The sequence below is a fragment of the Nilaparvata lugens genome, chromosome 2 (assembly GCF_014356525.2).
Source record: "Nilaparvata lugens isolate BPH chromosome 2, ASM1435652v1, whole genome shotgun sequence".
NCBI classification, from domain to species: Eukaryota; Metazoa; Arthropoda; class Insecta; order Hemiptera; family Delphacidae; genus Nilaparvata; species Nilaparvata lugens.
In genome coordinates, this window is record NC_052505.1 from 84,153,708 (window position 1) to 84,179,972 (window position 26,265).

Genomic DNA, 26,265 nt, shown 5'->3' on the forward strand with positions numbered 1-26,265 from the left:
AGAAGACCATTTCAAAAAGATGGATCTACTGGAATTAATCAGGATTGAAAATAACCCGGCACTAAGTACCTGATCGAATGATTACAAAAGTTCAACAGCTGAGTCATAATTTTGACACACAGTCCCACACATATGAACTCGCCCACTCACTTCCATCACCAACAGACGACGAAATAATTATTACCAGCTGTTTTTCCAAGGATGAATAATAATTATCCTTTATAATGTCCTTCAGCGAGTTTTCCCAGGGATGAGACCTAGTGCAATCGAATCTTTATATTATAAACCCAATATGTTCTAAATTTCGTGAGAATCGTTAGAGCCGTTTTCGAGATCCGGTGAAATACAAACATATGAACATCTAAACAGAAGTTGCTCGTTTAATAGTAGAGGATTTGAAAACCAAACATCCTTTTTTGGTCACTCACTAAACTGTCTTATCAGTCAAAATCAGTCCTTCTCAATTTCAACAATAAAATTATTTCAGACCGAATTGTGACTTGAATAAATCACTAATATTTTTTTGTGATATCAAGTAACATATTGGGTACCACATTAAATTCTCTATAAATGAATAGAAAATTTAAATTTTCATCAACAACCATCAATTTATTATAAACTCATATTATGCAGTAAAAAATTGAAGATTCACAAAAACTACATGATTTCTTTATAATTGTCATCATTATAATTACAATACCAATCTTTGAACGGAAAGCAATCAATTGAACACAACATGTAAACTATTCTCAATTTATGAGAGATAATATTAATATTTTATAAAACATTTCCATTCTTATTTTATATTTACTAACTTACCAAACTATTCACATTTGTGTTAAGCAAGCAGCTCATTTAAGTATATATTCATTACAAAAAAAATATATCCAAAGAATAGTGAAATTAAGAATAATTCATTAATAAGAAACGTGAAATATAAAGTAAAAATCACAAAAACAAATTCAATATTTTTATAAAAAGGTTAATAAATATCCATTAATTTTTATGAAATCTAATACTGTACTTTTTTAGCTGAAAGAAGACGATTGGATATATACAGTAGTAATTATTTGAAAATCAATAAAATATACTACTACTATCTACTTTATAAAATATCTATAAAATATCCATCTATACTCTTTATAATGTTTCACTACCATGATAAATGATAATTATTCCAACAATTTTCAAAATATACCTATCTATTAGATCATTTTGATAAATTTATTAATCATGAGAAATCACACACATACAATGGCTAACAACTTACATACAAACAAGGCAAGGTGTGATACATTCACTCCTAAGCTTTATTGACATTATATCTGCAGAATCTTCACTTAATGATATATTAAGGCAATATATGAGAGTGAATCTGAGTCTTAAAATCTAAGTTCTAGGTTTGAATGATTACAAACTAATACCATATATCTGAATATACACATTTTCTATTGTCAAATAAAAATCATAATTCTATGAATTAATGAGAATATTATTTACAAAACGATGGACGGAAAAAGTGACTAATTTTCAAGGGGTAATTGCTCAGAGCATGATATAATCTGCTACACTCCAGAAGTTAGTTGGATTAAAGTAGTAAATTTAATAGACAACCCAATTATTTTTTGTGCTTTCAAGTTTGACGAAAATCAAGTAAAGGTGTTTGATTTACCTTGATAAATATTTTACAAGGCTATCCATTAATTGCCTCATCTACGCTACTATAAAATCGGAAATACTATTTCGATAATCTATTCATGGCTACACATTATCAGTATTCATGAAAATATTTTAGATGAAATCTGATTAAAGTATAATTCATAGTAAAATTAACATACATTTTATAGAAAAGCTAAATAATTAATATTTTATGTTCAAGAAAATATTGAGGAAATAATTCCGATTGGTTAACGTTTTATAACTTTGTCGTGCTTAAGTAACTAGATGAGTTCGAATAAATGCCTGACTATACAAAATACATCCATTCATAGAAAAGTTTACAATCTCTATGCGTTGAATGTTAGATTGAGTTTATAGTAGGCTATGAGTGTTCTTTAAAGTATAAGTACATTGGGTGCATGCACCACATCTGAAATATCTTCAGTAACAAAGGAATTAGAAAAAAATAAATAAAAGGAAGGTTAGAGTAACTACTGTACAGAAAGATTACTACTCGATATAATTAATAGCATGTCAGTGCGATTTATTAAAGTAGTTTAGTAGCATCAGACAAGAGTTAATTGAGATTCATTAAAAAAAATATATAATATAAAGTGAATAAACCATTGTCATTGCTGATTGGATCAATATAAATTGTTGAAATACACACGACCTCTTCAACACCTAGGTAATGGGATAATATATTGTAATTACCAAGTTGACGAATTATTAATACTATTTGCAACGTAAATATAAACAGCAGTATTCGACTGAACTCAATTCAATAGATTTAAGCACATGTTTAAAGGACGGAGATGCGAGTAGAGACTGAAAGAAAATATTAGGATTCTTTTGAGATCAGAAAATTAAAAATAATTTAAAAAATAAACACTACATTGTTCAATAAGTCAAAAAATATCAAATAATATACCATTATAAATAATAACAGTAGTAGAGATCAAAATAAAATTCACAGTTACAATATTTAAACAGTAATATATAATTTGAATGGAAGTAAATTAAAAGATTTGATAATACTACAATACTATAAAAGACTCAGGTTTAGTTAATGTAGCAATACATTTACAAAGAGAAATTTTTTATGAGGATGAGTTGCGATTGCAACATGTTAAGTTACTGTATTATTATAATTTGATTACAATATTGCACATCAATTATCTTGAAAAAAATTAGATTCATTCCTCAGTTCATTTCTATGAGATTCAACGATCATAAACTATATTCCACAGATTTCAATATTGCATTCATCAAGAATAATTTATTATTGGTTCCAAGATTAAAAAATTGCATAATATTTTTGGATAGCATAGAAATTGTATCAATATATTGAGCCTTATTGAAAAATCGGAAGTAAAATCGAGTCCGCAATCGAAATAAATATTATCACTCTGGGGATCAGTCGTCATACTGAAAAGAGTTCCTAACGAAATAATTTATTAAAAATCGCTTACATAAAATAACAGTGTTTGTACATTAATGGACTGAAAACAACATATGACCAACCCATTCCAAGGCAATACCGTACTAATTTGTTGGATGTCACTAATGAAAATATTTACAATAATGGAAAATGATAAACATCAAGTGCCGGTTGCACAACAGCCGGTTAAATTTTAACCGTGATTAATTCCACGAGAACCAATCAGAGATGCAGTCTTTTCAAAAACGCCTTCTCTGATTGGTTCTCGTGAAATTAATCACGGTTAAAATTTAACCGGCTGTTGTGCAACCGGCACTAAGATTAACATTAGAACCCAGATCACAATCAGGATTGTTATAAGGATCAGGATTTAGATACTAAGTTATAAAATATTTAACTATTAGTACTGCAATTTGTATTACAAGAATCTGAGCAACTAACTATCGGTTTGAAAATTCAGTAGACGATAATAAAAGTAAATATTGTAATAGGTCATGATAGTAAACATGGGTCTTGCATCCAAACTTCAATGAGTAGAATACAAATAATTATCCAGTGAAAAATAATAATTATTTTGTTATAACGATTATTATAACAGTATAATAATTACATTGTAATGTTACAATGATATTATTTACATAGTGTAAAATATAAACATGATTATTTCAATGAAAATTTAATACTTTTTGTTGACTTTGGATCACTGTTAAACCAAGTTACACACACATCTATTTTTGGACGTTCGATTTTTTTGCCGTTATTATGAATTCTTCCAGATTAAACTGAACTTGGCAAAAACATTAACAAATCATCTGTTTACCAGGTTATGTTTAATCTAATAAACTAATTCTTCTATTTCCTTTACATTAATTGATTATTGTGTGGGCGGCTATTGATTTATTAATTACTCATTATGCTTTATGTTTTGTTATTTCTTTAATTTATTCCTTGTTGTCACACCTATTCAAGTGTTTTTAAAATTTGATTTAATAGCATTTATAAGGACATCAGAAAAATCGTACGTCCAAAGATCGATGTGTGTGTGTAACTAGAATTACTGATATCAGAAAATGACAAATAAATTGATGTTGCTTCACATATACGATACTATGAACCTAGTCATGATAGTTAAATAAAGCAACAGTTGAGCAACAACCCCTTGTCTATGATATAATTGGCAGATCATCAGTCATTGTCCGATGGGAAAATTTCGAATAGAATTTAATAGATCTACTGATCACTTGGCGCACAGAGGCAGGTAACAGCATAGCACAGCAGCACCGGTCGCTCTAGTGGTGTGGCGGTCACAACGTCCCAAGAGGCGATGAGTCTCGATGCCAGCTGAAGAGACCACGTGACCAGAGGAGGGAGGAGAGGGCCACCGACAGAAGCAAAATGGCGGCTGGCGCTCGAAGCAGAGAGCCCACATTGTAGATGGGACAGTAGGGGCACTGACTGCTACCACACACCTCACAGATGTCAGAACGTACGTCGTCAGCGAGTCGAATATTGTTTCGTTGAAACGCTCTACAAAAACACCAAAACAAGTGTTTCCATCACGAAACACTAATCACTTTTTGTGTAGTTGAGAAGTTGATATTGTGGTAATTATTCATATTGAATGAAAAAGACTAAGAAATTGTCAAAAACCACAGATTATTGATATACTTAGAAAGTCCGGTTTCGGTTATTATACCATTGTCAATCTCTGATAAACTAAATACAAGAGCAGCAGAATGACAGAAGCAGAATGGTGTAATAACCGAAACCGGTCTTTCTAAGTATCAATAAATCTGTGTTTTTGACAATTTCTTAGTCTTTTTCATTCAAAACACTCATCAATTCATAGTTACAAATCACAAATGAAATGATTTTTTGTTCCACATCACAAATGACATGATTTTTTGTACCACATCACAAATGACATGATTTTTTATTCCACATCAAATGTGATGTGGGTTAAATTTAAATTGTTTATATAATTTACATTTTTCAATATTCTCTGTGAAAATAATAATAAATAACAAATAATAATAAACATATGGAATGAATAAACAATAATCGACTGAGAAGTGAAGGTTTTAAGTGGAGCCTTTGGCATTTGTCTGTCTATCTTTGCAATAATTATGCCTAAACCAAGGCCGAGCTATAGAAGTATAATTAATTCATAAGAATATGGCTTTTATTTTACCTACAAATATGATTTGTTTCACTGTAAATATCAATTCTCAATAGTAAATAAAGTCACTTCCTTCAGTCTGAAGATGACCAACAACAGGTCGAAACATCGTCACTGCTGAAAGTAAGTGTTTCCACTCCAAAAATGTTTTCAATTTTAAGAAAAATGAAGATAATTTACATTTTTCAATATTCACTGTGAAACACAAGTCGTGTTTTTAATGTGAATGTGTGTAAATGTGTGTTACACATCATATTTACACACATTCACATTACAAACACAACTTGTGTTCCACAGTGAATATTGAAAAATGTAAATTATCTTCATTTCTTTTTCAAATTGAAAACATTTTTGGAGTGGAAACACTCACTTTCAGCAGTGACGATGTTTCGACCTGTTGTTAGTCATCTTCAGACTGAAGTAAGTGACTTTATTTTACTATTGAGAATTGATATTTACTGTGAAACAAATCATATTTGTAGGTAAAATAAAAGCCATATTCTTATGAATTAATTATACTTCTATAGCTCGGCCTTGGTTTAGGCATAATTGCGAAGACAGGCAGACAAATGCCAAAGGCTCCACATAGAACAAAGCCTTCACTTCTCAGTCGATTATTGTTTATTCATTCCATATGTCTATTATTATTTGTTATTTATTATATTATTTTCACAGTGAATATTGAAAATGTAAATTAATAAAGACAAATGCCAACGGCTCCACTTAAAACAAAGCCTTCACTTCTCAGTCGATTATTGTTTATTCATTCCATATGTTTATTATTTTTTGTTTAATACAATATGTTTGTTACCTAGGCAAATAAAAATACAGAGCAAAACGATCGAAATATTGCCTCAAGGCCTAACATTGGGCCCGTTCTGTGTACATGGAATGTGGTAAATTGTCCGATTCACAATTTACCAAATAAAAAGTTCCGCGTTCCATGGGAGGAATTTTGACAGATTCTGTTCCAGAAACCTGTTCCAGTTCCAAAATCCTGCCCCACAGTCGAAGTGTGATAAATTGTCCGACCTGGTACAGTTCCAACTATCTGAGCTCTCATTGGTCGTTTATTGTAGTCTGCTTGCTTCTCTGCGCATGCGCTGATAGTTTGTTCACCATAGCAAAGAATACATAACCAACAATATGATGTTTGGTAACCATTCATTAAATGAATTTTTCTCGATAGAAAATTTGAGAGTCCCTAATGGAATAAAATAAATTTACACTTTTCTAGACGGTAGGTTTGTAAAACAGCCTTTCTTCATTCACGCAGCTAGTAAACGACACATTTTAGTGTAAATCAACTTTATATGTGCGCGCCAAAAGCTTGAATCAACGATTTTGAAATGGCGTTCCATGGGAACATTTTGCACAAGTCACGTGATGGAACAATTTACGATTGGAACTGGAGCAATTTACTGTACACAGAACGTACACAATAAATCCATTTTCGTGCGTAGATTAAACCAAGGTACCTAGAATACATTCTATGTATTCTAGGTACATTGAATTAAACCATACAGGAAATATAGCATAAGAAGATATCCCATGGTATAAGGCCATGTTCCAAATTTCACTCTTAACTCAAACCGATAATCCTAGTAGTTATTTTCCGAGAAGCTATTGACGTTGTAGTCTCTTATACTGTGCCGTTCTTACACTTCTCATCCGGCCAAAGACAGTAATAACAAGAAGTAGTCGAAAGTAATCGGCTCGAAATTTAGAACATGATGACCTATACTCATACCATGCATGCTATCTTTTCTCTATTATTGAACGTGCTAGGGGGGGCTATGGGAACTATGTTATGTTATGTTTGAAGGGACGGATTCAAGGATGCAAAGGTTCAGAGAATCCCACACGTCAACCGGAGCTTATTGTGTGTCCCAAGTACGTTAGTTGGGCAAACCAATACCTGTGTCCTTTACAAGATCCAGGAGTTTTTCCCTATACTAACATCCTATTCATCATCTGGTAGCTTGCAGCTAAACAGAGCCCTTATCCTTGCCACTAGCCTCTCGCAATCCAGTGTGATATGCTTGGCAGTCTCTTCAGACAAATAGTTCCTCGTGACCTAAGGGAGTTCCACACCTGGCCTTCTTTGAAGGTCCCACTGCTTAGGAAAGTGTCGCCAAATTGCCTCTAGGGCGCCTGGCCACCCTTGACTCAGCCTCTTGACCCACATTTGTGCCTGGAGTTTCACCCATCTCTGGTCTCTCAAGTTTTTTCTTTTTGCCCCTCAGAAACTTTGCAGGGTCAAAAGCCTCACCTCTCCCAAAATGTTTTGCCTGAATGGCCGCCCTTCTTTGAGCAGTGGTGAGGTTTGGTCTCCCCACCCGCCAACTCGTAACCTACGTGAGTTCCACTCCTGGCCTTTTTGTAGGTCCTTCCGCTGAGGGAGAGGTCGCCGAATTGCCTCTAGGGCGCCAGGCCACCCTCGACTCAGCCTCTTGACCCACATTTGGGTTTTGTCGTTTAGAATTTCAACATGAGTATAATTTTTGTGGATTTAAGTGAAATTTTTTATATTTTTGGGGATTGTGAAGGAAGATTTTTGTTTGGATTTGTATTTTGAAATTAATTAATCTGGTAGATTCAAAATTATTGTAGTACATACATTTTTTGGACTCAAAATAGTGTGTGAATTAAGTTATCATTTACATAACCTCTAGACTGTGTATTCCAAATTAAGGTTTAAAGCAGTTTTGGGCGAGTGCCTGTTGTTTTTACCTGAATTGTATCTATTGTCTATGAATAAATGAATGAATGAATTTGTGCCTGAAGTTTCAACCATCTCTCTGATTTCTTGGGTTTTTTATTTTTGCTTATAAAAAAGTGATTAACATTGGTATCGCAAGACCTGGCTACGAAAGATGAAATGAAATAAACAACATCAAATATGCACAAGCGTCTTCACCACTTTGAATCTTCAAGTCACTGCTTATCCTATTCCTTTTCAAAGTGTAATTTGTTTACTTAATATTTTATTGAATTTAGAAAAATAATATCATATTGTAATAAATAGAAATAGCTGAAGGTGTACTCACCAGGTGCATAATAGTCGTAAACTCTGATTGGCAAGAACCGAGACATGTTGGCCACAGGATACCAGCGCTCGATTGTGAAGTTAATGCAAACGTCTCTGTCGTCAAGCTGATCAAAACACAAACAAATATTATTGTTTATTAAATTTAAAAGATTATACTGAAATTGATATCCTATTATATTAAGCGAGCAATTTCTGTATTTATATATCTGGTTATTTTTATATTTGGTTATTTATGTTTAACGGATGTCGAAAACGGCTCTAACGATTTTCACGAAATTTGGAACATAGTAGGTTTATGATATAAAGATTCGATTGCACTAGGTCTCATCCTTGAGAAAACTCGCTGAACGACATTAAAAGGATAATTCATCCTTGGCTGAGACAGCTGTGGATAGTAAAAAAGTGAGTATTTGAAAAATCAAAATATCGCATCCCCGAAATTCATAAGATGACGTATAGCCAGCTGTGAAATATAAACACGATCATTTTTGAGAATTATGTTCTGTTTATCAATAAATAAAAATAACGAGCGAAGCTCGGTGCCCCGATATTTGAAGATTAATAGAAGAAACATTGAGTATTCGTAATACGGCGAGGTAGAACATCTGAAAGGATCTCTTTGCCAATAAAAGCCATAGGAATAAGTAAATAATAATAGAAGAGAAAGGTTGAAGTTGAAAAATCAATGTTCAACTTAAAACTTATCCTCCAAAATACTTTCTATCATATTATTTTGTTCAGAATTTCCAGTTGACGGTATCAAGATTAACTAATAAAAGGATCCAAAGATTGTATTGTACTGTTCGACTGATTGTCAACAATATTAATAACATTTTTATATATCTTCTAATCTATCCATTCAATACTTCAAGGCATAACTTTCTTGCAGTTTACAAAATTATCCTACTTATTAGTCATGCAGATGCAGGACAAATATGACATAGGAGTGATCTATCCTCCAATACAATCTATCAATGAAATATTCCAATTTTCTGTTCGATTGATTGTCAATAATTAAGCGCATTATTATCTTTCTTATAATCCACCTATCCATTCAATATTCCAAGCGATAACTTTCTTGCAATTCACAAAAATCATTCCACGTATATAAGGTATCAGTTGGAATTTAGAATTTTCAATAATTATTTTGAGTTTAAAAATTTATCCTGTTTGTTCAAAACATTACAACTGAATAAATAGTTATTTTTCCTTTATTTACTTTTACAAATGGCACTCATTTGTAAATAGCCTTATAGCAGTAGGCATAGGCACTTACATAGTCGAAGTAGAAAAGCACTTTCCGCTCGGCAAAGCGAGCACGTTGTAAGTTGCGAACATTCTTCGATCTAATGTAGGCGTCCAGTTTCTGTTGTTGAATGATGTATCCGGTTGGAATGGTCACATCAAGGACTGCCATCCCCGAACGAACCGATTCATTGTAATTTGTCCACCTGTACAACACAATTATAATAGAATATCAATTGAATAGATCAGAGTACAGTCAGAGAAAAATATAAAAAATCTGGTGTTGTGCACTCACAAAACTTTCCTTGCCGTTATGAAAATTGATCACCTGACGCTAGTGTACCCGCGCATCTCAAGTCTACTATTCAAAGATTTGAGCCAGCTGGTGACAGGACAATAACGCTGGAGACACACATGAGGTCTGCTAACTCTTCATAGTGAATGATTTAATAGAATCAACAATAATTTGCAATTGAATAATCACATTTTCTCGGATTTAAAGCTTATTTTCAAATTTAGGTGAAAATGTTACTGAACATTAATTGTAGAGATTTTCATGCTCAATCTACTCCACTTGATTTTTTTTGTTTCAATTGTATCTGAAGCCTGATAATTGGGAATCTATCTGCATTGATGGGGCGGAGCTCCTGAAATTTTTACAGATATGGGACTTGTGGCAGTTGATGAAGCTTATCGATGACTATTTTAAGTATGAATTCGATCAAAATCGTTAGAGCCGTTTCCGAGAAAATCACGAAAAACCCTGTTTTTGACAACATTTTCGCCATTTTAGCCGCCATCTTGAATTGCATTTGATCGAAATTGTTCGTGTCGGATCCTTATAGTGGAAGGACCTTAAGTTCCAAATTTCAAGTCATTCCGTTAATTGAGAGATGAGATATCGTGTACACGGACGCACATACACCCACACACACACACACACACACCACACACACACACACACACAGACCAATACCCAAAAACCAGTTTTTTGGACTCAAACGTAACCTTAAAAACCTTAACCTCAAAAATAACGGGGACCTTGAAACGTAAAGAAATTTAGAAATTGGGGTACCTTAATTTTTTTTAAGGAAAGCAATACTTTCCTTACCTATGGTAATAGGCAAGGAAAGTAAAAAGCAGGTTCAATTTATCAAACATTGAATCATCAATTATATGTTCATTCCGTCACAATAAATGTGGACTACCTCTTATGATGCCCACTAAATTACTAGTAGTTCTGTGAACAGTAGATCTCGCGCTCAGTAAGTTACATTGACCTGTTATGTATTCTCAAAAATTAATAAATAATTTATCAATTTAAAATGTCTAGAAAAAATCCTAAATAAACATAGAGCTTTCTGTCTTATCGTACCGTGACATGTCGTCCCGGAATGTGAGTGTGAGCGCTGTTATCAGGTCTGGCTGCAACTGTCTACAACGTTGATGTAAAGATACATTTTCAAGATGTTCGATGTATTTGAACGGGTAGTATTATAGTCCACTAGACAGCTGATTTATGATGAATAATTCTATAGTCTGATTTTTATACTCCAATATTGGCGTATGAAGGAGGCTCCTTTTTCCTTTTATATTATCCTTGAAATGCAAAGTTTCCAAAAACCTTGTATATACGTCGACGCGCAATTTAAAAAGGAACATACCTGTCAAATTTCATGAAAATCTATTACCGCGTTTCGCCGTAAATGCGCAACATATAAACATTCAAACATTCAAACATTTAAACATTAAGAGAAATGCCAAACCATCGACTTGAATCTTAGACCTCACTTCGCTCGGTCAATAATCGAATTTATTGAGTTATTCAGAGTAGGTAAAAATCTAAAAAGTAGTCTCAATTAATTGAATGATTTATCAAATACTAGTAGTTCTGTGAACAGTAGACCTCACGCAGTTATAAACCACAGCCTCCTCTTATACTGTCCATCAGAGTAAATCCTGTCTGTATGTTGTGTCGGTCGGCGAGATATCGGTGTGAAAACGGCTAATGGCTGTTGGGGTTGGTGTATCTAAAATGCTAACATCAAAAGCTAATCTCCTTCAAGACATACTGGAAACAGGTCAGCCCGAGGTCAATGCAGAGAAAGGTCGAGAGACAATACTGTGTTATTTTAGATATTTATTGCATGCAATCAATAGTGCATGAAAATTGCATTCAATGAGGCATGCAATTAATAGTCCACACAACAGCTGATTTTTTACCAAGTTACATTGAGATATTAATTGCATGCGCTATTACATGCAATTGATAATCCACTCGACAACTGATTTATGATGAATAATTCTATAGTCTGATTTTTACGGTAATATTAGCGTTAGAATGAGACTCCTTTCCTTTTGTATTATCCTTAAAAATTCAAAATTTCAAAAAACCCTATACCTAAACCCGTCGACGCGAAATTCAAAAAGGAACATACATGTCAAATTTCATGAAAATCTATTGCTGCGTTTCGCCGTAAATGCGGTAGCTTACATAAAGAAAATAAATAAATAAAATAAAGAGAAATACAATACCGTCGACTTGAATCGTAGACCTCACTTCGCTCGGTCAATTATTCTATCAATCATATTTTTATGCTGTCTCAAATAGATGAATGAAGACTATTGACACCCCTCTTCTGATACGGATAAGAAATCAAACCAATAATAAATAAAGCGGAAAGATTTAAACTTATGATTGAGGCAATGTAAGTTTATCAGAGTTCCAATAATCACAGCTGAACTGACTACATTTGAAAGGAATAAAGTGATCAAAGTATTTTTTACAATGACAGCTCAATATAATTATATGAAGAAAGACATATGATCGAAAAGTTTTTACAATAAACGTGGAAAATTGATTATGAATAGTTTATAGCCTACAGATCATAAAAATCTCTATAAAGATTTGAAATATCTTTTAGTAATGATGGTAACATTGTGTGTTTGCAAAACGGTAAATGTAACACTGAAAAAAATCAATTCGAAGAGAGTAAACAAATTTGAATGAGGTTATTCATTCATTTCATTTATTGAGAATTAGAAATCATTATATTACACAATAATATGATTGGTAGAAGATAACAGGCACAGCTCAAAACTGTCTTTCTCCCAAATTTTGATGTATAAAAGTTTCGAAGAAAGAATTGGTTACATTTTTCTTTTCACTTCTTGTCCGATTTTTAATCGAGAATAACAACTAAACTGGAAATGTTGAATATTGATGTTTGAAAACAACAATATTTCTCTCAAATCTCGACTAATCGCCAATTTTTATGGGACAGCAATCATAATTTGTGTAACAGTATTAGTAACTTAGTGGTTTTTCACAGTGAATGTTCAAGTTTGCAATGATATATTGAAAAACTGCATTTGAAGAGAAGAAACCAACTGAATGAGATGATTGATGTGATAGTAGACGTTAAAATTCATCAGTTGCGACCTGAAAACTCTGATGCCAGACCTGAGCCAGCCAGGTCACTCGATATTTTAAATAGTAGTCTTTTCCGACTAGGGCCGTTTGCACAGTGTAAGTTTCAACTAAAGTTTAAACCAAATCTGGATTTTTTTGGTTTAAACTCTGGGAAAGTTTAAACCTCCAAAACAGGAGGTTTAAACCAAATAATTTGGATTAACTAGACATCTGTAAAATTTGATGGGGAAACAGCTAATAGTAAATTATTTAGGTTATAGTGAATCATTATTGATAGAATAGACAGGAATTGATAGAAGTTTTAAATGCGATTAATAGAGATGACTGCGAAGAAATTTTGGATCTGAGAAAAATCGGGCAAAAAACGAATCATTTAAATTTCTGGGATGATAGAGAATTTTTTTAACGGTTTTGCTTGAGTAAAGCAAGTGCCAATTTAGTATTTGATTAAATAAGCCACTTGATAGAAAATAAGACAATTTTTATCAATGATTTTGATAAGAAAACATGTTTTTAATAACACATAACTGAGATATTTTGACCTTACAGTTGTGTTGTGAGTGATGTTGTGGTACATGATTATGTGTGAGATATTTCTAATAAACGAGGAAGACCGTAGTAGATTTAAGTAAATTTTCATAACAAAATAAGGTTTTTATCTTACATTCTAGGTGCCAACTAAATATAAGTTTGTTTCTAATAGTAATATAGCATTTCATCATTTTTTGAAGAATTTCTGATCGCTTTTCACTTTTATACCGTACAGCTTACAGCTCTGTGGATTTTGAACCAGGAAATAGTAGCTACATAACCTCAATTTACTGATTGTAAACAAATAGAAAATTTCATGTAAAAATTACCCTTGACATTCTATTACCAACTTAACGCTAAACTAGTTCAAGTTAAACTGGATTAGTAAATGCACTGAGAAAACCGATTCAAGTTTAAACTTTTAGATTAACTTAATCGAGTTTAGCAATGTATACTGTGCAAACGTCCCTAAATAAAAAAAATATTATTATCATTATTAGTAGGCTACCTTTGGCATGATTTGTAGGTGATGTGCGACTGATTCCTGCCGTGGAAGACAGCATGCGTGCGCAGAGAGAAGGCGCGCACTGGTGGCTGAGTCTGGAACTTGGGGATGTCCACGTTGTACTGCACCGACATCTGCAGGATCGCGTATCCGGCACCATTCGCCTGCACCTTCACTGTGCCCCACGCTTCTGGGATCTGAAAAACGCATAAATCAGATTCAAGTCAGTTTTAAAACTCTAAATTTATTAATCTTGAGTAAAACCATTTACTCAGATGGAAGAGCCTAAGAGGTTAAATAAACAAGAACCTTTGATGTAGACTGTAGTACTAGATGAGTTCAATATGAGGGAGGAAATGGATGAATGAATGTACTTTAGGAAACAGGATGGGAAAGAAAACAGAAGTTCTCCTCTAGCTCTGGCAATTATTTCAGATAGTATATTGAAATCGAATATACAACAACAGAAAGAGAACTAAAAGCAGAAGCAAATGATTTAACATAGTTCTATGGAAAAATCAAGCACTAACCTCAATTCTTTGTAGTTGAGCAATGTTCTTGTTGTTGACAAAGAGGCGCCTAGTTTTGCCCGGTAGTGCAGTCGCCTCGACAGTCACTGACAGAGATGACACATCCCTGATGCGTGCGCGGTTTGTGTATTCAATCAGCGATTTCATTGCCCAAGCTGTGTCCTGAAAAATGAAACATTTGGAATTAATAAGACTTAATATCTTAATTAAGTGAAAAATCAAAGTATATTGTACAATTGGTAATCTGACATTCATAATGACTTGTTATAATGGCAGTATTTGATTAATATTGGTGTTGCTATCCCTGCCTATCATATAGGTTTTGAGTTGATCACTCAATACTCCTTCACAAGTTGAGACACAATGGAGTACGTGGTTTGTGTCTTGATTTTTTTAGGTCATATCTGGAGAATAGATCACAAATAGTTGATGTCAATGGAAACTATCTGCCATTTCTTATCTTAAATTTGGAGTACCACAAGGTTCTGTTCTGGAACCACTGTTGTTCCTTGTAATGATAAATGATCTACCCAAGTGTTTAACATCTTCTAAAACCATAATGTATGCTGATGACACTTCTTTCCTAACTATTGACAGAGATTTCCAAATCTCAACAGAGTTGCTAATCAAACAATAGACAAGGCTAATTCATGGTTCAAAGCAAATGGTTCCTCCTCAATGATCCAAGACGCAAAATGCAATATTCACATTGAATAATAGACATGATTGTCAACAATTTTGTAAAAAAAATCAAATTATTAGGAGTACAAATAGATTAACATCTGACTTGGAGTGATCATATTGATTTACTGTGCAGCAAGTTATCAAAGTCTATATATTTGTTGAAGACTCTAAAATATCATGTTCCATTCAACTATGTTTTAAATGTGTATTATGCTTTGTTTTCCCACTTGAGTTACAGTGTTATTTTGTGGGGAAATTGTTCACGGGTGTCTGAAGTTTTGGTTCTGCAAAAAAAAGCGATAAGAATAGTAACTAACTCAAATGTGAGAGCTCACTGCAAACCGCTATTTGTCAAAACTAGAGTCATGACTGTCATTTGTTTGTATATATATACGTTGCTTTTGTATATAAAATTGAAGGAAAGAAACCTTGATTGTAATATTAATATGTACACAATCATATTACGAGGAGCTATAGAAATGTACATATTCCTCAAGTAAGGCTATCAAGGACTTTGAGAAGCCATTTTAATGTGGGAATAAGACTTTTTAATCATTTGCCATCATATGTCAGAGATCTACCTTATCCTAGTTTCAGAAAGGCAATAAACAAATTCCTAAGTGACAACCCATTATGAAAACTGAATTTTATGAAAACTCCTTCAATTAATGTTTGTCTTATAAATACTGTATATTATAGACCTACTAGTATGTGTATAAGATTATATTCTTATTTGTGAGTTACCTAGATGGTATAAATTTGTATTGAGTGGGTCTCCACCCAAATTATTAATGTAATGTTTTTTTTAAATTCTCTGACAATTGTCTAATGCAATTTTGTAATTGTTCTTTGACAAAAATAAATAATTTATTTATTTATAAAAAACAGATGGCGCTATCCTATTCCAGCTCAGCAACGTTGTTAGATCGTTTCTCAACAATGTAGAATTGTAATTAATTAACAAAATTTTAAATCTCAATTATGAAAATTTATTATTAAATTATTGAGGAATATTTTTTCTTGAATAGAATCTAATTGATTATTTTAAACAATAATGAACAGTTAATATTTCATCAGATTATCCATCAGAACATTAACTCCATCAGTTAACCACGAGAGTTGAGCCACATGACGAAGGCGTCCATGTTTACAATGTGTACACACTGTATCTAAATGGGATTAACGTTGAGCGCTTAGCTCTAACAAACTAATTAAATTAAAAAACAAACTTAGCTCTATTAGGACAAACTAATTCCGCTAGATCGCTCCAGCTGTACTATTCACTTGCTGCCCGAGCATAGCAGGCGTAAAACCGTGCTTTAAAGGTACACATACCAGCGGCTATTATTGTGTCTATAAGAGAAGTTTAAGCATCAACTTTATTCATCAAGAACAGCGCTACAAGTTGCTATGAATTTGAAGTCTATAGAACGAACATTGAATGTGAAAAAGGAGTTTAAAATGCATATAAATTTAATTTTTTTCAGATTTTCGAAAACAAAGTTGACGTAATTTTTGCTATATTGAAAAGGAGACTTGCATATTTTTCTCAAATTTTTCTGACCAGTAGTTTTTGTAGGGTATGTGTACCATCTGCCTCAAAAAAGTGACTTTTGAAGCCCTATTGTTGTTAGCTAAAAGAAGCTGATAAAGATTATGTTCTAAGAACCTGTCCAATAGATTAGAAAAAGAGAAAAAAAATTGAAAAAAAAATTATTGAATGCACAACCTGAAGTCCCAGTCTCATGATAAATATACATACAAGATATACATGATAATTGACACATTGTGTAAGATTTGGGAACACGATAAATTGTGACTTGTGGTAAAAATGTTCCGCTTACCATGGGAACCATTTTGACAGTAAAAGTTACCAAATCCAATTTGGTTTAGATACTTGACATGATTGATTGAGTTGAAATTTCTTTGCTATTCAGTACTCTACCATTATCATCAATACTGCTATTACTATTTGTAAGTATTTAACATGTAAAAACTATATCCTATTTAAGAAAACCAAGTTCGTTCATTCATTACAATTCATGGAATGTATTGCAACTGTTGTCCCACAACAAGTGATTAATGTCTTAACACTTTCATTACTAATAGTTCTGTGAACAGTAGACCTCGCGCAGTTATAACGACGTCCCAAACCATAAGCACATCCACACTGATACACTAACTATTTATTTGATCAGATCATGCTTACACAAGATTTAATTATCATATAACGCTTTCCAGAATTTAGCGCGAGAAAACCAGAAGACATCTAGGCGCCCAGACGAGCTGTTATAAGTTCTTTGCATCCTATTTAATAGTGCATAAAAATTGCATTCAATGAGGCATGCAATTTATAGTCTACACAGCTGCTAATTTTTTACAAAGTTACATTGACATATTGAATATGCATGCGTCATGGCATGCAATTTATAGTCAACTCGACAGCTGATTTATGATGAATAATTCTATAGTCTGATTTTCACTCTAATATTGACGTACGAAGGAGGCTCCTTTTTCCTTTTATATTATCCTTGAAATGCAAAATTTCTAAAAACCACGTTTATACGTCGACGCGCAATTTAAAAAGGAACATACCTGTCAAATTTCATGAAAATCTATTACCGCGTTTCGCCGTAAATGCGCAACATATAAACATTTAAACATTAAGAGAAATGCCAAACTGTCGACGTGAATCTTAGACCTCACTTCGCTCGGTTAACTAACTTAGACGTGTGGGAGTATACAGTCAAAGTGTATTAGGTATAGGTAAATAAATCGGTAAATAAATCCTGCCTCGCACTCTAACCTGGTGCATTCAGAATGTACCAAAATCGAAGAGCTGTCATTGGTCAATAGGATGAACCGTCTACGCATGCGCAGATTGCTTGTTGGTCTACCATAGCAAAGCCACAGAATACATAACCAACAAAATGATGTTTCATAACCATTCGTTAAATGATCTACTTCTTCTCCCGAGCCTATATCCAATTTCTCTTGGGGTCGGCCCTCCTGATCTTTTTACGCCATTCTGAGCGTTTTTGAATTGGTTCAGGCTCTGAATCCGTCGTCCTCATATCTATTTATTTAATTTATTCATTTACAATGGAGACAACGGGTTTCCCCAAACATGTCTCCTTTACAAGAAAATGCAAAATCTTAAAATATAATATATAGAAAACTTATAAAAATCATAAAAAGAAATAAGGTACAAATGGTAATATTTATCCTATTACATGGTAATAAGGTACAAAATGATAATATGGAAAAATACAATAATTTAAAAAAAAAAAAATAATATGAAAAGATGAGATGAATACAAAGCATCGAAATACTACTCATAGAAGGTCCAAAAATGGAAAATATAAAATTCTAATAACACAAGTATTAAAAGAATGAAATAACCAAAAATATAACTTATTAATGAGTTCCAGTCCCAAAACCTATGCACACCCACACATACATGAAAAAATGATCGATGTAGACAGATCACAATATCAATGCTCAGACCAGACCATTGTATAGAGCTTTTCGGAATCTAGCGCGAGAGAACCAGAAGAGATCTAGGTGCCCGGACAAACTATTGTAGCTTCTCTGAATTCTGTTGAGAGGAGAATTGTAATTTCTAAGTGTTCTGGAACGAGGAACCAGAAAAGAAAATTCAGATCGACGAGCCACAGGTGAGATATAAATATTCATTTCAGATAGCAAGTATGATGAATCAATTTCATTATTTAAGAGATCAAAAAGAAAAATAAGTGCTCTAACATCACGCCTAACTTTTAATGATGTAATATGGAATAAAGTTCTCAGTGACTCTGTTGGGAAATCAAACGGACAAAACGATTAAATTTCTTATAGAACATGATTCTTAAAAACTTATTTTGAAGCCGTTCTAGAACATTTATTCTATCCATATGATATGATTCCATATCTCTGAGGCTATTCTAGCAAGCTTCTCACTAGTGACTTATAAATCAGAATCAAAGGCTCTACATCACTAAAGGGCGAACAGGTCCTCAGAATAAACCCCATTTGTTGGTTGGCCCTAGCAGCTATTGAATCAATGTGCGAATTGAAGGAAAAATCTGAAGAAAAATTCACTCCAAGATCTTTGAAATTTGTCACCTGTTCCAATGGCCTGTTATTTACGTGGTAAATATTAATGTGCGGTCTCAATTGGCGATTGAAACTTAGGAACTTACATTTGGTAACATTTATCTTCAGACCATTAGTTTCACACCATTGGTAAAATTGTTGATATCGCCCTGTAAAGCAAGCCCTCATTTACATTCTTGATCTCCCTGAACAATTTGACGTCATCTGCGACATCAGGCATATCCTTGGAGATGGTATCCATCCAGGTTTTCGGCGGTCTATCAGGGCGTCTCCTAAACTGTTCAATAACAAGTCTGTTCATGTGGCCCTCTTTGCGTCTCATAACGTGCCCGTACCGTTAAATGATTTCCTCTTTATACAGAGTGTTTCAGAAGTAGTGTCGAACATTCAAGGGTATTGTTCCCAGATGATAGGAGACTACAAATGTCGTATTTGGAGTGTCCAAAATTCGCGGTTATCCTTATAGCTGCCATTTTGTTTTTTTCACTTAGTAATTTTTATCTCAAGAACGAAATGTTGTATTGATCTGAAATTTGGCATGAATATTTAGGCTATAAAGACTCAGCTTTAAAAAATAAAATGAAAAATTTCCGATGTGAATTTTCAAAATGGCGGCCATTTTAAATTTTTGATGGCAAATTTCACGAGAACCGTTCACTTTACAGGAAATTTACAAGAGACAAAAAAGTTGACAAGGATACCTCATTCATCAAGATTAGTCAAAGAATAACAGAGAAATTAATTCTTTTCGTACAATCAATCATACAAGACAAACAAGATCATCTGAAAAACATTGTAAAATCAGTTGTATGAAAATATGGAGCCATACCGAGTTTCAAACCTTCATCTTAAATAAATACAATTGGAATTAAAAATGTAATATTGATGTCTAAATGGTGAAAAGTGGTCATGCATGCAGTGCGAAAAGAATAAATTTCTCTGTTATTCTTTCACCAATCTTAATAAATGAGGTATCCTTGAAATCTTGATAAAATTTGACAACTTTTTAGTCTTTTGTAAATTTCCTGTAAGTGAACGGTTTTCGTGAAATTTGCAATCAAAAATTTAAAATGGCCGCCATTTTGAAAATTGTTACTTTTATTTTTTAAAGTTGAGTCTTCATAGCATAAATATTCATCCCAAACTTCAGATCAATACAACATTTCATTCTTGAGATAAAAATTACTAAGTGAAAAAACAAAATGGCAGCTTTTAGGATAACCGCTGAGTTTTGAACACTTCAAATACAACATTATTTGTAGTCTCCTACATTATTTGTAGGTTAGGTTGGGTTAGGTTAGGTTAGGTTAGGTTAGGAAAATACCCTAAAATGTTCAACACTACTTCTGAAACACACCCTGTATAATATTTAGGAGTAATGAGGTGGAAGAAGTACACACTTCTCTAGAAGGTTAGGTTAGGTTAGGTTAGGTTAGGAAAATACCCTAAAATGTTCGACACTACTTCTGAAACACACCCTGTATAATATTTAGGAGTAATGAGGTGGAAGAAGTACTCACTTCTCTAGAAGGTTAGGTTAGGTTAGGTTAGGAAAATACCCTAAAATGTTCGACACTACTACTGAAACACACCCTGTATAATATTTAGGAGTAATGAGGTGGAAGAAGTACACACTTCTCTAGAAGGTAAGCTTGTAAAGCAGCCTTTGTCCATTTACGCAGCTAGTAAACGACACACTTCAGTGGAAATCAACTTCAAAAGTGCGCGCCAAAATCTTGAAAAAAGATTTTGAAGTGACGTTCCATGGGAACAAGTAGTTTTGCACCAGTCACGTGACATGGAACAATTTATCACTGGAACTGGAACAGTTTACCACTTAGGCTCAACTAACTCTTACGCGACTCAAGTCGAGAAGAGACTAGAGTCGCAGTCTCTTCTCGACCTGAGTCGCGTAAGTGTGAGTAGAGCCTTACTGTGATCCCAGAACGAACCCATTGATAATATTGACGTTGTAGTACCTGTGTAGACGCCCACCCTCCGTCAGTCAACCGCTGCGAGTTGAGCCACTTGACGATTGAGTCGAGCATCACCTCCTGCCTGGCGACATACACGAGCAGCGCGTAGGCGGTCGTCTCTATGTTGGTCGAGTCGTACTTGTAGGGCAGACGCGGCAGCAGGAACGGCTTCTGGTTCTCCATCTTCACTGGAGGGGCTGGCACCGACTCCTTCCCCCAGTACATCAGACCACCTGACCAATAATATTAAAATCATTAATCCATTGAAAATTGTATCATTCGTCAATTATATTCAAATAAGTAATTCATTGAAAACTGTAGTACACAATAAAACAGTATCAATAACTGAATGATACAGTATGAGTAACTGAATGATACAGTATCAATATCTGAATGATACAGTATCAATAACTGATCGATAAAGAATCAGTAACAGAATGATACAGTATCATCAAGAAAACAATAACAATAGAATAGTTAGGAGCAAACATTATAAATAGAAAATAACACAGAGAAACTAAAATAAAATAGATTAACATAAAAATGTAAATTAGGTAGCAAGCCTACATTAAGAAAAAGAAAATACATTTAGAATAAAATATTTATGGTCTGCAAAATTTACTAGAATTCAAGAGCTTGATAACATTTTCCACTAAAATTGCGCTAATCATAAGAGATTATATCTAGAATGGGATTTAACGTCGAGCGCTTAGCTCTAGGGACAAACTAATTGCGCTAGATCGCTCCAGCTGTACTATTCACTTGCTGCCCGAGCATAGCTGGCGTAAAACCGTGCTTTAAAGGTACACATACCAGGGGGCTATTATTGTGTCTATAAAAGAAGTTTAAGCATCAACTTCATTCATCAAGAACAGCGCTACAAGTTGCTATGAATTTGAAGTCTATAGAACAAACATTGAATGTGAAAAAGGAGTTTAAAATGCATAAAAATTTGAATTTTTTCAGATTTTGCATATCTTTCTCAAAGTTTTCTGACCAGTAGTTTTTGTAGGGTATGTGTACCATCTTCCTCAAAAAAGTGACTTTTGAAGCCCTATTGTTAGCTAACAGAAGCTGATAAAAATATTTAAATTGCATAGATTATGTTCTAAAAACCTGTCCAATAGATTAGGAGGAAAAGAAAAAAAAATTGAAAAAAAAAATTATTGAATGCACAACCTCAAGAATTGTACAGTCAATAGTTTTTACATACAATAGTTTTTTCTATGGTGTACAATGTATATTCATTGTACATTGCTGTGTGATAGATGACTCATTTTCAACTACAGTCCGAGGGTCCGTGCCAATCTTAGCTGTTATTCCTGAAGAAGATAGGAGCGCATTGCTGCCGTTTTTCTGCCGATTCAAACAAAACGATCTGCGCTCTCTTTTTCGCTGTTTCTCTCACACAATTAGCTTACAGAATTTCTGGATTCTGTTAAATTGGCAGCACTGTACTCCATAAACGCAAATTACTTCTCGCAGAAAAGGAAAAGATATAATTCTCAACCCAAAAAATGTTACAATATTCACAATGATGATTTACATGATTATGCTACTTCAATATTGATATGGCTAAATCTTGGAATAGTATTTGACTATGTGTGCCCCCAGACACGAAAGAAGAAGAAGATTGATATCCTATTATATTAAGCGAGCAATTTCTGTATTTATATATCTGGTTTTTTATGTTTAATGGATCTCGAAAACGGCTCTAACGATTTTCACGAAATTTGGAACATAGTAGGCTTATGATATAAAGATTCGATTGCACTAAGTCTCATCCTTGAGAAAACTCGCTCAACGACATTAAAAGGATAATTCATCCTTGGCTGAAACAGCTGTGGATAGTAAAAAAGTGAGTGAGCCAGTGAGTATGTGAAAAATCAAAATATCGCATCCCCGAAATTCATAAGATGACATATAGCCAGCTGTGAAATATGAACACAATCATTTTAGAGAATTGTGTTCGGTTTATCAAAAGTCAATAAATAAATAACGAGCGAAGCTCGGTGCCCCGATATTGATATCTGAAATGAGAAATTCGGTAATTAGTGTATTGTTTTACCTTCATTGCGAGCATGTTTGATAAGGATCCCGAAGGCTGCCTCGGCAGTAGCAGCCTTACTCAGCATCAGGGCGTATGCCACAATGGCCACCTCATAGGGATCTCCGTGAGTGTCAAGCAGTTTCAGATTTCTTTCCAACCACTGAATCGCCCGGCCTTGCGCCAACGCCACTTGACTTCCCAAGCCCTGCAACATTCAAGCACATTTAGACAATCCATCAAATAAACGCAATACTTAATGAAATACAGAAAAGATAGCATAAATATATGGATATCCCATGGTATAGAGCGTTTATGTTTCCAAATTTCACTTCGAGTTTTTTCAAAACTCAGTGTGAATAGGAAGTTACATTGGGTAATACGGCAAGGCAGAACAAAGGCAGATACAAGAGGATCTCTTGCCGATAAAAGTCGTTTGAATAAAAACTGTAGCTCAAGACGATAGTAGTTCCTTTTTATGGAACTGTGTGACGCTAGAAGTCTCTCATACTGTGCAAGGTCAAAAACAGTAATAATAGACAGTTATCGACAGTAACCGGCTTGAAATTTGGAAAATGAACGACCTATGCCATCGGATAGCTTCGTATGCTATCTTTTCTTTATGATACTCAACTACAACAATCTAAGTTAATACAATGAAGTAAGTTCAGTCAAAAAGTACCGTACTGTACTACAGCAATCTAAATTTAGACAATGGCGTGAATAAATGCAATACGTACTGATCTATAGCAATCTAAATTTATACAATAATACAATGAATTAAGTTCAGTCAATAAGTACCGTACTGTACTACAGCAATCTAAATTTAGACAATGGCGTGAATAAATTCAATACAATCATGCTGATCTATAGCAATCTAAATTTAGACAATAGCGTGAATAAATTCAATACATGCTGATCTATAGCAATCTAGATTTAGACAAAAATAGTTTTGTATTGTTTTTTTTTTCAACTCAATATTCACGAATATAATTATTTATGTAGAAATGGAGGCAATACATGAATTGTTACTCGATTCTTGATATCGTTCAAATTTTAAACGTTCATTCCAAAAGATTCAATTATTATTTCTTCATCAGAATTTTATAAATGTAACTACTTATCGAATTATAGGCCAAGTGTTTAATGATGTACATGAATTGTTTGTTCAAAGCTAATATAAATGAAGATAATAATAATATAGAGTGACCTGGCTGGCTCAGGTCTAGTGTCAGAGTTTTCAGGTCGCTAAAGATCAATTTCAGGGCCTAACGAATGAAGATAAAAAGTAACTTCAAAAAATAATATAAAGGTGCGTACAGATTTACGCGCCGCGAACATGAGCAATTCACTTTTAATCAGCTGATGCCAAGCTTTTTATATCTGTATCTTACCGTTTCTGTAAAAATACAGATTTAATCAGCTGATTAAAAGTGAATTGCTCATGTTCGCGGCGCGTATATCTGTACGAACCTTTATACGAACTTACCCCGGTCAAATCTTTCACGGTATCCAGTGTTATAAGAACGTGCGCCGTCAAAGAAATATTTCTGAAGCGAATGTGATCGTCAGGCCCAGTTGAGAGAGTGGTTCATCTTTCGGTCAGGCAGCCATGTTACTTCGTAGAAAGCGCCCTCTTGTGTCTGATGTTGCAACACCCAGTACACTGACTTCGCAATCAACTGTAACACGCAAATAATAATTCAATCAACTAAAATTGAAGCAATTGATACCTTGAAAATCATATCATGCATCATGGGTGGTATAGACTGCCAACGCAAGAGGAGAATGAATATCAATAAATTTATTTATTTAGCGTATGACAGATACACAACACATATATAAAGCTCGGAAATCTCCTAAGCTTACATAAGTTCCTAAGCCCTCATCCTAAGTCACATATGAAGCTCATAAGGCTCAAAGTAACGGGTGTTTCAAAAAGGACGCACATCGAAGTTTGAGGGAATATATTTTCTGTATAGGGAATATTTTGTTCCCCCCAAATAACAGTTCGCACTAACGTACTCATTGTTGAACCGGCATGCACCATTTTACATTTACTAGTGCTTGTTAGTATACATTTGTAATCTGTAGTGTCTGTGTATGTTCAACTATGTTTTTTTCAAAGGATGAAAGTTTGTTTATTATTGAAAGTATTGTAGGGCCTTTATTTTTTGACAAATCTGTAGTTGGTGCTGATGAAAAATTTATAGATTTGTTAGAATTAGACGATCGAGATTGTTGGTTTCAGCAGGATAATGCAACAGGCCATACTTCTGCTGAAACGATGAATATGTTACGAAAAGTTTTTGACCATCATGTGATATCAAAAGGATTGTGGCCGCCAAGATCCCCAGATCTTACTCCAGCTGACTTTTTTCTTTGGGGAATTTAAAAAGTAAGGTTTTTAATAACAATCCTCATACACTTGACGAATTGAAGGCTAATATTGAAAGTGAGATTAAAATAATTTCTGAGCAAACACTACGAAAAGTGGCTGCAAATGTTATGAACGTGTTCGAACCGCATTACTAGTGGAGGAAGCCATTTTGAACATTTATTGTGAAGTTTCAAAGGTAATTTGAATATAATAAATGTAATAATTTCATACAGCATAACTTATAATTACTTCAATAACTTAATGTAATAAATTCACATTCTCAAACTTCCATGTGCGTACTTTTTGAAACACACGTTATATCCTTTATTCTTTTTTAATTAATACAATGAGTACATCATCAAAATGATAGGGAGAGAAAAAATAAGGTAACCTTTTGCTATTCCTCTCCCAAATTTAGATAAGGTTACACATAGTCCGAAATAGGTTAAGTCTTGTAGTTGTTCATTTCACAAAATTTCACAGTCCT

The 26,265-nt window shown here is 33.7% G+C and overlaps 1 protein-coding gene across 1 annotated transcript in view; it reads right to left on the bottom strand.

The window, feature by feature from the left end:
• Positions 1 to 588: 588 nt before the first annotated feature.
• Positions 589 to 26,265, bottom strand: part of LOC111064604 (CD109 antigen) — a gene marked incomplete in the record, with an annotated part of 75,416 nt that continues 49,739 nt past the window's right edge. The window contains 10 exon segments of the mRNA XM_039420232.1: positions 589 to 4,580; positions 4,583 to 4,627; positions 8,330 to 8,435; positions 9,608 to 9,782; positions 14,049 to 14,242; positions 14,576 to 14,737; positions 21,355 to 21,584; positions 23,420 to 23,606; positions 24,888 to 24,975; positions 24,977 to 25,080. Coding sequence (XP_039276166.1) covers positions 4,405 to 4,580; positions 4,583 to 4,627; positions 8,330 to 8,435; positions 9,608 to 9,782; positions 14,049 to 14,242; positions 14,576 to 14,737; positions 21,355 to 21,584; positions 23,420 to 23,606; positions 24,888 to 24,975; positions 24,977 to 25,080 — 1,467 coding nt within the window.